Source organism: Aulonocara stuartgranti (genome assembly GCF_965226115.1).
Source record: "Aulonocara stuartgranti genome assembly, chromosome: 16".
Lineage (NCBI taxonomy): Eukaryota > Metazoa > Chordata > Actinopteri > Cichliformes > Cichlidae > Aulonocara > Aulonocara stuartgranti.
Genome location: NC_138952.1, coordinates 36047163 through 36062758, shown reverse-complemented (window position 1 = coordinate 36062758; position 15596 = coordinate 36047163). Strand labels below are relative to the sequence as shown.

Sequence of the window (15596 nt, the reverse complement as noted above, 5' to 3'; positions counted from 1 at the left end):
TTCTCCTCAAGTAGAATACAGTGAGTTTTCTTACCATACGGATTCTTGACCGTGACGGCATCAGTCATAATGGGATCTCCCACACCATACTGGTTCTCAGCACTGACTCGGAACTGATATTCGTGTCCTTCAATAAGTTTCTCCACTGAACAGTCAGTGATGTGTCCATGGATGTTTGAGGTGACCAATGCCCAGTTGGCCCTGCTAGTCTCACGCTTCTCAATGATGTAGTTAGTGATTTCAGAACCGCCATCTGCAAGTGGTGGCACCCATCGCAGCTTAACACGGTCAGCAAACACCTTAGAAATTTTCACTGAGGCTGGAGGGCCTGGTTTGTCTGTGGTAGAAAAAACACAAGGATAAGCTTTTTTCTCTCAAAACATGAAACGCTAGCTTAAGCACTACAATAAAATGAACTAACATAACTTTAGCTTACCGAGTACTTTGACCTTTATGGTGGCGTACTTGGTGCCATTGACATTTTCAGCTGTGATAGTGTAGTCCCCAGTCTCTTTCCTGGTGACAGAGTATAGCTCCAGCAGATGAAGATGTTTCTTTTGGGACATCTTCATTCCCTCAGCAAGGACCAGAGGTACTCCATCCTTCTTCCAGCTCACTTTGGGAAGTGGTTTGCCAAAGACCTCAGCATCCAGGAAGACATTTTCTCCAGCTTTCACCACAATCAGGTTCTTCATGTTAACACCTAATTCCACACGAGGAGCAACTGCATAGAAGAGGAAAAAAACCCTCATGATTATTTGTATATGACTGTATTTGTGTATCACTTTCGTTACTATGCAGAGTTGTACCATTCTCTGCGATGACAGGAATAGGGTCAGACAGCTCAGATGGAAGGCTGCTGTTAATTGCGGTCTTGGCGATGACTCTAAACTGGTATTGTTGACCCTCCTGTAGGTTAGTCACCACATAGTTCTCTGTCTGGATGTTCATGCAGTTGGCATTGCAGCGAGTCCACTTCTCTTCTGGAAGCTTTGTATATTCCACGTAGTAGCCAATCAACTTGCTGCCACCGTCATGCTTTGGACGGCCCCACACTAATGATACAGTGCTCTTGGTCACATCCATGGGCTCGGGTTTTCCTGGTGGGTCTAGATAGAAACAAAAACCCCCACAAATGAACAGTTGTAGACGATACAGTTTAAATAACAAAGAATGAACTTGAATGCAAAAGAGTGCAAATATATATAGCAATATATCCTGAAATTAAAAAGAAAATATATTAACCAGAAAAAGTAGAATTTGAATCATTCTGATATGAGTCAAAGACGATTGTGGGTGGGGAGTATTGTGTAGGTGATTTTGACATGGAATAATTAAACTACTGATTTTATCATTGAATTGCAGCATCTGTAATCATTTAATTGCTTTCTCCTCAGTTTTTGTGGGTATTAAATCAACTACAGCATGTTTATTTAAAGGAAGGGTTCCCTAGCTTTACTGTTATATACTTTACTATATTACTGTTGAGTTGACATTGATTGATTGATAATTAAAAAAAAAATGTAACTGATTGATCAACTGATAGACAGAAAAATAGAATTCACCACTTTAATGTTAGGGCTAAAATGGGCTTCTGTATTTCAGATGTGTTTGGTTAGTTAACTTGTAACGGAAGTAGGTATTTTAAAAATAAATTTCCTTATCTTTTTGTTTGACATGTATTAAAGGGCCTGGGGCTGCTGAACTGAATCACTATTAAATATTTAGCCTTGGTACATGGAGCACGTTATCTAAAAGGGGAGATACATTTTTATTCCGTGGTTAAAAATAATTTTTAAAAAATCAAATGTTTGCTAGCTTCAACAAACTGATCGGGAAATGTTAAAAACAACAGAGGGCATACATAAAATGATGTATATGATATTTTTTCCAGTTAATAAAAACATGAATGACATAAAAGTGCAGTTGTGTTGTGAAGAGCTCTTTGAATTTAAAGTTGTCATTTTTGTGCTATTGGTTTTAACTGAAATTTATCAACAATATGGTGAAATGGTGAGAAAAATTATGATGTTTTTCTAGTTATAAGAAGTGTTCATACCGACAGCAGTCCTGGCAGTGATGAAGTCTGTCTGTTTACAAGGTTTGCCCTGTCCGGCCTGGTTTTGTGCTGACACCCTGAAGGTGTACTCCAGGCCATCGATCAGGCCTGTGCAGGTGTACTGAGTGGCTTTGACCAGAGTCTCATTAGCCTTCACCCACAGAAGGCTATTCCTCTCCTTCTTTTCAATGCAATATCCACTGATGGGGCTCCCACCATCAGAGCTGGGACGCTCCCATGATAGGATGACGAAATCCTTGTTGATCTTGTTTATCTGCAGGTTTCTGGGTTCACTCGGAGGATCTTTGGGGAAAAAAGCCATTAACACATAATGTTATTCTTGTAATGTTGGGAAGCTATGATACATATTAGAATACAAATGCTCACCAAATGGATATCTGGCAATCATCTTCTCAGAGTAGGTAGGCCCAGAGACGCCAAACCTGTTTTCAGCACGAACACGGAAGCTGTACTCTTTGCCAGGTGTCAGTTTGGTCATTCTGAAGCTCGTCTTTGTGCAAGATGTAGAAACGGTGATCCAATCACCCTGGCTAACATCACACTTCTCTACAATGTAGTTGGTGATGTTGCTACCACCATCCTCCTGTGGCGAGTTCCAGAGCAGTGTGCACGCATCCATGTCCAGTTCAGTGATCTCCAAAGGAGCTTCAGGGGGTCCAGGGATGTCTGAGACACAGACAGCACACATGTTGATAATGGAAGGCAGGGCAAAGCACTGCTGATGTGTTTACAAGAACCAGCGGTGTAAAAAGTCTCCGTTCTAACTTACCCATGACGATGACTTTGAGGATCTGATTAATCTTGGCAGTACTGTTCTCAGCTGACAGGCTGTAGTAACCACTATCCTTTCTTGTTACATTCTTTATAATAAGTGAGGTAGTTGTCAGCGTCTTTACAATGGACAGGCGATCAGAGGTTAGCACATCCTCATTGCCCTGCTTCCACTTGCAGACAGGAGCAGGTTTACCTGCCACAATAGCCTCAATCGTCATCTTGGATCCAGCTCTGACTGTCACAATGTCAGGCATGATTATCTTCGGAGCCACTGAGAGGAAGACAAAATATCAATAGTTACTTCTGTATTTCATGATGATTTAAACTTTTTGATTGACCTACATAAATGACAGTGTCTCAGTTACTATTATCCATACTAGTATGAGGAAATGTTTAAACTTGTCTACTCACTGAGCTGCTCCTTAACTTCAAACATTCCCTCAGCCTCTCGAGCCAAACTGACTCCCACTGAGTTCCTAGCAGCCACTCTGAACTTATACTTCTTTCCTTCTTTCAGACCAACTACCACGATAGTCAGGTCTTTGACCACAGAATATGGTGTCCATTTGTCCTCAGGTGCACCCTCCTCCTGGTAATCCACCACATAACCATTGATTTTGGCACCTCCATCCCTGAGTGGTTTTAGCCAGCCCAGTGTAGCACTATTCTTGGTGATCTCTAACACGTCCATCTTCTTTGGAGGGTCTGGCTCACCTGAATCCAAAACAAAGCAGGGATTAGGAACAATTAACAAAACAGACTAAATTCAGAGTCAGAAGAACACGGAACTTACTGATTGGGTCAACAGCCAAGTAGGACCTGGGTGAGTCCTGAGGAACTCCAATGCCATACTTGTTGCAGGCCATGACTCTGAAGTAATACTCAATGCCAGGTGTAAGGTTGGTGACCTTAAAGCTAGTCTTCTTCAGGTCCTCTGTGCACTTGGTCCAGGTCTTCCTATCAACCTCTCGTTTCTCCACAACGTAATTGAGGATGGGGCAGCCTCCGTCATTCTCTGGTGGCAACCAGGAGAGTTGAGCTGTTGTTTTGGTGATGTCAGTGGCATCCAGGCTGCCAACCGGACCAGGTGTGTCTGTGGACAAAATTTTTTAAATCAAAGACATGACAGCCTCCTCATTAGTGACCAGTCTTTTTAAACGGGTTTAAAAGTTATTAAAAGAAAATACACCATTTGACATTCGTTTTTTGTTTCTCACCAAGGACTTTGACACGGACAAATATTGCTTTCTCTCCAGCTGAGTTGGACAGAGTGAGTGAATATTTTCCAGAATCCTCTCTGGTGCTCTCAGGGATAACAAGGAAGGACATGGTGTCAACCTGGTCCACGTGACCTCGGCGGATTACATTGTCCACACCCAACCGCTTCCACGTAACCTTGGGGGCAGGCCTTCCTCTGATCACGGCGAAAAGCCTTATAGGACAACCAGCCCTCACAGAAAGGCCTTTCCTCAGACTGGCATCCAGCTCAATTTCTGGAGCCTCTGTTTTACATGAAAAACAAATGAATGTTTAGTGTCATCAGCTTTTGGAAAATTTACAAGACTACTGTACTATAAAACATTTATTGAGGCACAGAATCTGATGACTTCTTACCCAGGATCTCCTTGGGAGACACTGCCTCCTTCAAATAAGCATGGCGTCCCCAGCCCACCTGGTTTTGGGCTGACACCTTGAACTCATACTCCTGCTTTTCATCAAGCTGGCCAATAGTAAATTCTGTGAGCACCAGTGGTCCATGAGTATCAATTCTCTTCCAGCCCACTGTGGGATTCTCAGGGTCCGCCTCACTTTTCAGCCTCATGTCCAAGCTATAGCCAATAATGGGGGCGCCACCGTCATAGACAGGTTTAGACCAGGACAGAGTGATAGAGGTTTTTGTGCTGTCGGCCACCTTCAGGGCTGCAGGGGGACCAGGTGGCTCTGTAGGTGGAGACAGTGAAACAAAACTTATTATGAATGCAGAAATAAAAGACGAAGCTTGTCAAATCTTAAACCCCATTGTCTGGCATTTTACATGTTCTTCAGCTCTACCACAAAAAAACAAAACAAAACAACCCCCCCACTTGAACTTCTTAATAGTAAAGTTGTGACAGCAAACTCACCAATAGGATCTTTGGCTGCAACTGGTCTGCAGGGTTTACTGGGATCTCCCAGACCGACATCATTCTCAGCTCTCACTCTGAACTGGTACTCATGGTTTGGAATCAGGTTGGTTACTTTCATGCGTCTCTCAGAGATTGGGCTCTTAGTGCAGGGCACCCAGCGCACTGCCCTCTTCTCCTTCCTTTCAAGGATGTAGCCAGTGATTGACTTTCCTCCATCATTCTCAGGAGGAGCCCAGACCACAGTCATCTCATCTTTGCTCACCTTTAATCACAACCAATTATTATAGCTATGTTAATTACTATGTTATAAAAGCTTGAAGATGTTGAAATGTTTTCCACGAGACACAATTTGAAATAAAACCGAGTAGAGAGTATACAAAAATTTACCTTGGTGACTTCAGGGGCATCAGGGGGTCCAGGTTTGTTGAACTGAGTCTTGACAGTTATAGGCTTACTGTCCATGGCAGGGCCAGTTCCCATCTTGTTTTCTGCCCGCACTCTGAATATGTATTCATTGCCCTCCACCAAACGAGTGACGTTGCAGTATGGTGTGACCACAGAGGCTGAATATGTGGACCAAACCATCCTCCTGGTTTCACATTTCTCTAGAATGTAGCTGTCCACCTCACAACCTCCATCATCCTCTGGAGCATCCCAAACCACTCTGCACTTGTCAGCTCCAATGCCAGTAATCCTCAGGTCTCTCACTGGGCCGGGAACGTCCAGGACATTAACATTGGCATATGCTGTGAAAGTCCCACCCGAGTTGGTGGCAGTGATAATGTATTTTCCTGTGTCACTACGCTTGGACTTAGTCATCAGAAATTTTGAGTAGTCTGGGCCAGTTTCATAGCTTATTCTGGGATTGTCTCCAGTAGCCTTATCTTTCATCCATTTAACCTCAGGCTGGGGCTTTCCTCTCAGAGCAGCCTCCATCCTGACTGACTCTCCAGCTTTTACTGTCAGTGTTCCAGCCAACTTCAGGTCAATGACAGGCTTCTGGATCTCCTCCCTCACCAGAATATCTGCAAGTTTTACCCAGGCACTCTCACCTCCTTCACTGACAGTCTGCACTCTGGATAACAAATTGTAAAAATAAAGGTAAATAAAGGTAGATAGCTGGATAACCCTTACAGAACACAATTTCTGATCAGATAAACACCCAACAAAACAATCAGTAATTACAAATTAGAAATGAAGTAACCTACCTGAAGGTGTACGTCTGATTTTCCACACATTTATCAGCCAAAAAGAAGGTGTCTGTGAGAGTAGTGGTGTTGAGTTTTTCCCACTCCTCCGCATCTTTAGTTTTACACTCCAGGTTGTAGGAGAGATGGGGGCTTCCACCATCATAGTCAGGCTTCCGCCACCTCAAATTGACATAGTTCTTACCAATGTCAATTGCTCTGAAGTTCTCAGGCTCGCCGGGCTTGTCAATAGGGTCCATGGCCAATGTAGGAGTTTTGATCTCCACGGAGGGTCCTGGTCCTATTTTGTTCTCAGCACAGACACGGAACAGGTACTCATGGCCTTCCATCAGCTTTGCCTTGATCTTACGATTAGTGCAGTGGGAAGAGATCATAGACCACATGCTAATACTAGGCTCTCTGCACTCCACAATGTAGTTGGTGATCTCGGATCCACCATTGTCCTTAGGGCTCTCCCAGTTGATCATGCATGAGCCCTTAGTGACATAGGTCACATTCAGATTCTGGCAGTGGCTGGGTCGGTCTAGAACATTAACTGTGATTGTGCGGGAAGCCTCACCACCTTCATTTGAAGCTTTCAGAATATATTTGCCATGGTCATTCCTTGTAGCTTCCTTGATCTTTAGGTGGACTAAAGGAAGATTCTGCAGGATGGTAACACGTTTGCTGTTCTCTAGAATAGTCTCTTCTTTTGACCAAAAAACTTCAGGATCAGGGCGAGCCTTGATGTAACCAATGATGTTGATGTTGTGTCCAACACGCACAGTAACACAATCTCGACAAGTGGCCTCCATCTCAATCTCTGGAGGTATAAGAATATCCTGAGCAGTGACTGATTCTGGGATTTCTCTTGGCTCCCCGTCTCCAATCATGTTTGAAGCAAAGACTCTGAATCTATAGGTCACACCCTCTTCCAGACCCTTCACCCTGTAGGCACACTGCTTGATCAAGTCATCCAGGTTGACTTTTTTCCATTCTTCAGCGCTAGCTTTCTTCATCTCCACAGTGTAACCAAGGATTGGGCTGCCTCCATCTTTGGTAGGTTTGGTCCACACCAGGTCAGCAGTGGCCCTGCTGTAATCTTTAACTTTAGGATTGACAGGGGGACTCGGGACAGTGATGGGCCTGCAGGGCTTGCAGGGGTCGGAGACTGGGGAGGGGCCACTAAATCCAGCAATATTTTCAGCAAACACTCTGAACTCATACTCGCTGCCCTCGTAGAGGCCCAGGACTCGGTACCTCAGGTCCTTGCAAGGTGTCTTGTTGACACGGATCCACTTTCCTCCCTTGTGTCTGCGCTCAATGATGTAGCCAGTGATCTGACTGCCACCATCAGTTAGGGGCATAGTCCAGCCAAGTGTAACAGCATCCTCTGAGGTATCATAGGATTGTGGCTTACCAGGTGCACTAGGGGGCATGAATGAGTGCTCAGCAACAGTGGGCTTGCTCTCCAGAGGAGCACCAATGCCCATCTTGTTCTCAGCACGAATGCGGACTACATATTCTACTCCTTTCTGAAGGCGAGCGATCCGGAGCTGCGTTGCAAGACTACCAGAACTCACACCTCCCCATGTCTCTTTGTTGGACTCTCTTTTCTCCACAATGTAATTGGTTATAGGGCTCCCACCATCATCTTTAGGAGGACGCCATTCAATTGTCATGGAATCTGGCATGACCTCCAATATGTTGACAGGTCCAATCGGAGCAGCTGGAACATCGAGTACAGTGACATTTAAGGCCACCGTCTTGGTTCCTGCTGGGTTGGACACAGTGAGCAGGTAGGTTCCAGTGTGGTTTCTGGTGCACTCATTAATGCTGAGAATAGTGGAGAAATTATCAGTGTCAATCTTAATGTTGCCCTGGCTGGTGATCTCCTCTCCTTCGATGGACCACTTGGCAGTTGGGACAGGGATTCCTCTCATTATAGCTGGCAGTCTGATGGTAGTCCCGGCCTTCACAATGATGCCTTCAGTGAGTTTAACATCAACTTCAACAATTGGGGGCACTGTGCAAAAAGAGGTCACCTCACATTACTAGACTCATATGAAACAAATATGAAACAAAGTTAAATTATTCAAACTTTACCAGTTTACCAGCCTTATCAACAGTTTCTTTTTTTCATTAAGATCATCTGCCTCCTCTAATTCTAAGTACTCACTCGAGACACTATCATGGAACACACATCTGCACCACAATTCCTACACTATTAAGTAAATATCTAATTTCAGGTGAAAACAAACAACTGGAACACTAATTTCATGCTATTAGTTATATGTGAAATCCAATAGGGGTCATGCAAATACTGTCTTCTGCCCTACCTAGTTTCTCCTGGCAGAGGATAGGCACTGTGGTATCAGGTCTGCTGAGGCCAATGGCATTCTCAGCCCTCACTCTGAAGCGGTAGGTTTTTCCTTCCTCCAGACCAGTCACATGACTCTCAGGGATGCTGACAGTTTTCCATTCATACCACTCTTTCTCTCCCTCTTCCTGGTACTCAACCAGAAAGCCTATGATTTCACTTCCTCCATTGCGATCAGGCCAGTTCCATGCTAACCATACCTCAGTCTTGTCCACATCAACATGATGCAGGTCTTTGGGAGGACCAGGAGGGACTGGAGGGATGAAAGCAAAATGAGAGCGATTCAGGCTTCAACTACTCACTCTTTGTGCAACACAGTTTTCTTTGGTGCTTAAGGAAATTTATTTTTAGTATCCCAGAAAGTTGATTCTGTTCATAATCTGGGAATAGCATCGCCAGAAAACCCTACGCCAGGTAAGATTTTGGATGATTAAACAAGCATCTGTGGAATTTTCCAACACCAAAATAATATAGATGAATTTGAAGGATAAATAGTCACTGTGTTGTTACTCACAGAGTGGGTTCATTGCCTTGATGGCCTTTGGTGTCTCGACATATTCGCTGCGGCCGAACTGGTTTTCAGCGGCAACTCTAAACGAGTAGGACGTGCCCTCCATCAGGTGCTTCAACATCATACTGCGTTTCTTTGATGTAGAGCAGACAGGGACCCACTGAGTGGAAGCTGTGTCTTTCTTCTCTACCACAAAGTTAGTGATGCGAGTACCACCATTATCCTCTGGATCTTTCCAGGACAGGTAGGCAGAGTCACTCCTGACATCAGACACACGGAGGTGCTGTACAGGACCAGGTTTGTCTGAAGAAACATACAAAGAACATCACTAAAGTCTGATCCTTCATTAGGGGAAGACACAAAAATGAAACTGACTTTGTATCACAGGGGTGATGGCTCACAAAAATAAAATGTGCTTAATCACAGTCACTTTTTCAAAATTAAAAACCACACAGACGATTCAGCTCCAGATGTGTCCCTTCAAACCACCACTGAATTTTAGTTAATAATCCAATTCTACAAATAATTCCGTACTTACCAAGAACTAGCACAGTGCAGGTGACAGTCTTGGTTCCTGCTGGATTCTCCACAGTTAGGGTGTAATCTCCACAGTCACCACGATGGCAGAACCTCATCTCCAGCTTGGTGCCTGTCTGGTTGGTTTCGATATCTGCCCGAGGGGGAACTTCTGCGTCATTCTTCTTCCAGGTGACAGTGGGAAATGGGACACCTTTGATGCCGGCTATCAGAGCAATATGAGTGCCAGCCATGGCTTTAATTTCTCGGGTCATTCCGGCATCCAGAATCAACTCTGGAGGCTCTGAAAGATGTAGAAGAAGGAAGTGAGAGAATTAATGACTACAAACACTATAGTACCTCAACACACATATGTAGCATTATGTAGCATTCTATGATACTGAAATAACAACTCACCAAGTCTGTCCTGTACTCTAATCGGCTCAGTAAGGTTGGCTGGGTTGGACTCCCCAGCAGCGTTGACAGCCATGACTCTGAAGCGGTACAAAACACCATCTTCCAAGTTGATAACCTTAAACTTGGTTTCTTTGCAGGAGTCTGGAGTCTGGTTCACCTGTTGTCCAAATTGACAAAATTCAGTGAAATAAAAAAGAAAGAAAGAAAGAAAGAAAGAACATTAGAATTGAAATGAAGAAATTAAAAGGTTAAATGTAGTTGTAGGGGTGGTCTACATGTTATATCTCTCGCCTCAATGGCTCAAGGTAACTTCCTCACCTTGAGCCATTCCTCCTTTCCAGCTGCCTGGAACTCCAGCAAGTATCCAAAGATTTTTCCTCTGCCAGTGTCGGTGGGTGGCTCCCATGACAGGGTAACTGACTCTTTGGTAAAGTCGATAGCCTTTAGATTCACTGGCGGACTAGGTTTCACTAGGGAAAAGAAGAAGGAATATTCTTGTGCTGCATTTACATCCACTAATAATAACATGGAGTGTAATTGTAAGAGAACAACTCACCAATGGGATCTTTGGCAAAGACCGGTTTAGATGGTGGGCTTGGGTCTCCAGCTCCCACTTCATTCTCAGCACTGACCCTGAACTCATACTCGCAGCCTTTCAGGAGGTCGGTCACCCAATACTCCACCTTAGGATGGATTCTTTCTGTGTTGCAGCGAACCCACCTGAGAAGAGAAACATAAAGGCTGATGTCTTGATGCATGTCAGCTAAGTAAATTCCAGAAAGTTGATTTTGTTCATCTTGACGATGCGTTTTCAGTTGGAGAAATATTTCCTTGCTCATCAACGTGACTTCTTGGATGAGTTTCTCCCACTGAAAACGCTGAAATCGAATGGAATGAAATGAAAATTCAGATGAAGTCTAACAATTTGTTTGTAAGAATGCATTTATATAAATATAAATAACATAAATTTTTTTAACTTGAGGAATAAAGGAAGCCAGAGTACTCAGAAAAAAACAACAACACATGGTTTGCATGAGAACATGCAAACTCCACATAGAAAGACAAGGCAGGCAAATAAACTCAAACCTGGGTCCTTCTTGCTCTGGGGTGACAGAGCTAACTACCACACTGCTGTGTTGCAACAGGTTTAATCTCAGTTTTCTAAAAAAGTTTGATTTATTAGGCATTGGGCTGACTGTGGCATCAGAGTTTGTGAGGCCACACACACACTGGAAGAAAGAGTTTGACATAGCTCCCACAGACTGGTGCCCACCACACAAGACCAGTGGTAAAACATTACACACTCACAGAGCAGTAGTTACATTATCAGCAACTAAAACAAATAACTTTAACAACTAGCTGAAATGTGCTGTTAATAATTCATAAGCGTGTTACAAGTCTGGATTGTGTACTTTGACATGCCAGTCATGGCTGTGTAAGTACACGAAAAAGCAATTAGAAGAAAAGCCTACAAACATTGCCTGGGCCCTAAATTATTAGTGTTATATGTATTTATGAACCTGTTGGCCATGGTCTCCTTCCTCTCCACAATGTAGCCTGTGATTGGTTTCCCTCCATCAGCAGGTGGCTCCCAGCTGATTAGGGCAGAGTCATGGTAAACTTCCTTCACCAGAGGCTGCTTGGGAGCATCTGGTGTCTCTGTAATAGACACAATGAAATGCAATTACATGCTGTTTTTACTTTATAAACACAAAAGCGGATTGCTTGCTGGCTTTGTGTGTCGTTCTCTGTGAATATCACTTACTGAAAATGTCTCTAGCTTTAGTCTCTGTAGACAGAAGAGGGTCACTGATGCCATAGATGTTTTGAGCCATTATACGAATGATGTACTCCCGGCCCTCGATTAGCTTTGGCACCTGAAAGGATATTAGTAATCAAAGCCTTTGTACTATTGTCTTGATAACAAAAGAATAAAAAAACAGAATGGTAAAAATTCAGGCATTTCAAACAAACTTTTTTATCAAAGATTTTCACAGGATCTTACATATAAGGTGCATACTAAAAGTCTGGCCCAGATTTGCACTTCTCGTCACTGTTTCCAACATTTTCTGTGCTTAAAATATCTCTACTCACTCTGCAGGTGGTTCTGGTACAGGATGAGGTGACAGGCATCCATAGGTCTCTGTTGGTATCTCTCTTCTCAATGATGTAGTTGGAGACAGCACAGCCTCCGTCATCCAGAGGCGGCTTCCAGGTGATTACCATGTAATTCCTGTAGACTTCGTTGAACTCTACGGGTCCCTCTGGTGGCTGAGGACGGTCTGACAGGAAAATAATTTACAGCGATCAGCAACATGAAAATCTTCATTTATTTTCACGCCTTGGCTTATAAAAGGTTATAATACTGGGATACTCAAATGTAACATTTATTACACATTTAAACAGTTACTTGTTCAACATGCTAAGTAAAGGAAAATATCTAAAGTCTAAAGCATTAGTATTTCTGCAGTATAGAAACATTCTGTTTCAGAGTAATTCTAAAAAACAAGTTCAAGCCTTTTTTACTTCTAGGCTCAGTTACTGTAGTTATCAGGTTGTTCTAAGTTCCCCCAAAAGCCTTCGCTTGATCCAAAATAATGCAGCAAAAGAAACGAGAAAAGAAAACTAGAAAAAGAGGCTATAATGTTCTCATATTAGCTTCTCATCAGTGGCTCCCTGTTAACCCCAGAATCAAATAAAAAACTTTCCTCCTTATATACAAGTTCTCAAAAAAACCAGGCCTCTTCTTATCTTGAATATGTTGCACATTGCCCAAACAGTACGTCACCCTCAGATTGCTTATTTTTGTTTCCTATAGTATTTAAAAAGAGAGAGCCTTTCAGGCCCCTCATATGTGGATCTGTCACTCATTTTTCCTGATAATATACCATAAATCTCTCTTATGGTCCATATTGCAGCTCCAGTATACTTACTACTCTAATTTTCTGTCTGATTTTGATGTGTTGTGTATCCAAGTAGTCTAAAAAATCTTGACTTTTTCCAGACTACACGTGGCCATTCGGTCTTAAATGCTCAGACCAGAGCGTTCTCACTCCCGAGGCGTAACATGTCGACGTTTTGTCACGTCCCGCGGCGTTCCTGAGGAACGCGAAAGGAGACCTTCGGCGTTCTTATGGTACGCGGCGGGTTATGGCTGGAATCCAGTGCAATGACGCTCCCGCGGTAGTAGACGTTCCAGCCCTGTATTCCAGCCCTAAACCTAACCTTATCCCTAGCCCTGACCATAACCTTATTCCTGACCTTAACCAGGACTTTAATGATGTTAAATAGCGTGTTTCTAAGCGATTTGAAGAAAAAGAGCGAACATGTGTAGGTTCAGTCCAGACGGTTCTCATATTTCCTCTTTTTCCGAGGTCGTCATTTAGGAACGTGGTGGGTAGCCGAAAACATAATATGGTGACGATTTGTCACCTAGCGTAAAATGTTACGCTTTGGGAGTGAGAACGGGTTGCTCAGACAGACAGAGGCACTGTTTTAAGTGCCTTTTCTGAATTTTAGTTTTTAAACCTCTGATTTGATTTTGAGTCATGTACAAGCAGCTGATCACTCATCTCGATACATCCATTAACATATCCTTCATTTCTGGTGTTAGGTGTTGGTTCGGATCAATGCTACTTTTGTGTTGTGTTAGTTCCACAGCTGGTCAGGTCATTAGCTCTTTGCTGCGACTCACCGACCACAGTGATGGTGCAGATTCCCGAGCGAGTGCCAGCAGCATTCTCCACGCTGACACAATAGCGGCCGCTGTGTTCTCTCTTGGCCTTGCTGATGTTGAGGCTGAGGTGGTGGGTGGTGCTGTGGAGGCTGATTTCCTCATCTGCCTTCAGGTCCTCATCATTCTTTGCCCAGGTGATAGCAGGGGCCGGTTTGCCACTGTAGCGTCCCGACAGCATGCAGGTGTCTCCCACCTTTACCATGAGCTTTTCCCTGAAGTCCAGGTCCAGAGTCGGTGGCTCTGCAGGGGTAACAGTTAAGCTAGTTATTATATCAGCTGAAAATCTTCCCCTAGATCATTTTCTCTGATTTAAAAGACCATTTCCACACCTACAACAGTTATAATGGCACATTTTGTCACATTTTCTTACTTCATATCAAATTATTTAATCCTGTTTATTGTATTTCCACAACAACCACGAAGATCAAGTTCCAGTCCATGTGTGTTGAAAATCATACAACAGATGCATTGAAGCCTTTAAAAATAACTTAAAATAAAAATATATTTACAGTTATTCTGTATGAACAAACATAGGCAACAGGAATGTTCACACATACTGTAGCTTAAACCCCACAATCTGTACACATGAAGGTGGGGTTCAAAAATGAGTGAATGTCATCAGTTCAGTATCTAACCATATTTGGACTTCCCTTCATTTGCTCAAATACGACCTAGAAGAACCTGACCTAAAAATGTATTTTTACACATGAATATGACCTTTTGAATATAAAATGTCATAATTTTGTCTTTTCACATTATTTGGAGAAGCAGGGTTAACACAAGACTTCCACACACACTACGGTGAGACTCTGCCATTTAGATATTTGTATTAAATTTTCTCATAATTAGCAAATAACATATTGGCCAAAAGTATGTTTAGTGAGATTAAGGTAACCGTGATCTTTGACAATCAGAATCTAATCAGTTTATCCGTGAGACCAGGAAAACTCAAGTTATCTCCATTATCAGAATAGAACGGCTGAATAAAAACATACAAGCTCTGGCCTTTGCTGACAACTGAAGCATTAAAACATCTCTTTATGCCATTACATGGCAAAACACTGACAAACCTCGAATTACATCCCAAAACCAACTTGCTGAAACAACTGTTATACCTCATAAGCAATGTTGAATCATAGTTACCATCCTTGGTTTTCACATTGGTGAGTCACTAGTTTTTATGATAAAATTAATGTTGTCATGTTGTGTCACTTACCAAGTTCATCCTTGCACTGCACAGGTTTGGTGGCAAAAGATGGTTTGCCTTGTCCCACCTGGTTGACAGCTGAGACTCTGAACTCATGGCTTGAGCCTTCCTTCAGCCCAGTTAGTGTGAACCGTCTGTCCATCAGCTTGTCCTCTCCGCCTACTCTCACAAAGCTGTCATGGCCTATCATTCGGGACTCAAGGACATAGCTGGTCACATCTGCACCACCATCATATTTGGGTGGTCTCCAGGTGACGGAGATGGAGTCTTTGGTAATAGCTGTGATGATTAGATCCTCAGGACGCTCTGGGACAGCTGCAGAAGATACAAACACAGAGTGACAGCAGTTTTTTTTTGTTCTACCCAAATGACTGTCAAAGGGTTTCGTGCCTCACGAGCGGTTGTTGTTGTTTTCCTGTAGATATTCTGCACAAATTGTGAGGAGTTGACTTGTAAAAAAGATTTACTTCCAGGTTATAATTAACATTCAAATTATTGAAAGTATATAATTGAAAAACTATTTTTGCGCTTCCATAGATTTAAAACAAATTTGTAATAATTAATTGATGAATTAATTAATTTTTAAAACGACATAAAATCAGCGTCTTCTAGATTTCATGCCTAATAGTTGCAACTTTGAAATGAGGATTTAAGAAAAAACT

General features: G+C 42.9%; 1 protein-coding gene across 1 annotated transcript in view; it reads right to left on the bottom strand.

Annotated features, from left to right (window-relative positions):
* Window positions 1-15596, bottom strand: part of ttn.2 (titin, tandem duplicate 2) — a 217919-nt gene that overhangs the window by 53672 nt on the left and 148651 nt on the right. Inside the window, exons 165-188 of the mRNA XM_082507917.1 lie at window positions 14944-15249; window positions 13686-13967; window positions 12086-12273; window positions 11757-11868; window positions 11512-11650; window positions 10548-10711; window positions 10310-10461; window positions 9992-10148; window positions 9597-9878; window positions 9062-9361; window positions 8507-8800; window positions 6189-8193; window positions 5368-6055; window positions 4978-5242; window positions 4469-4795; window positions 4072-4356; window positions 3648-3947; window positions 3266-3568; window positions 2850-3125; window positions 2447-2746; window positions 2060-2362; window positions 810-1109; window positions 437-724; window positions 35-337 (exon numbers count right to left, since the gene is read on the bottom strand). Of these exons, the coding sequence (XP_082364043.1) occupies window positions 35-337; window positions 437-724; window positions 810-1109; window positions 2060-2362; window positions 2447-2746; window positions 2850-3125; window positions 3266-3568; window positions 3648-3947; window positions 4072-4356; window positions 4469-4795; window positions 4978-5242; window positions 5368-6055; window positions 6189-8193; window positions 8507-8800; window positions 9062-9361; window positions 9597-9878; window positions 9992-10148; window positions 10310-10461; window positions 10548-10711; window positions 11512-11650; window positions 11757-11868; window positions 12086-12273; window positions 13686-13967; window positions 14944-15249 (8319 nt within the window). The remainder of the gene's footprint in view (window positions 1-34; window positions 338-436; window positions 725-809; window positions 1110-2059; window positions 2363-2446; window positions 2747-2849; window positions 3126-3265; window positions 3569-3647; window positions 3948-4071; window positions 4357-4468; window positions 4796-4977; window positions 5243-5367; window positions 6056-6188; window positions 8194-8506; window positions 8801-9061; window positions 9362-9596; window positions 9879-9991; window positions 10149-10309; window positions 10462-10547; window positions 10712-11511; window positions 11651-11756; window positions 11869-12085; window positions 12274-13685; window positions 13968-14943; window positions 15250-15596) is intronic.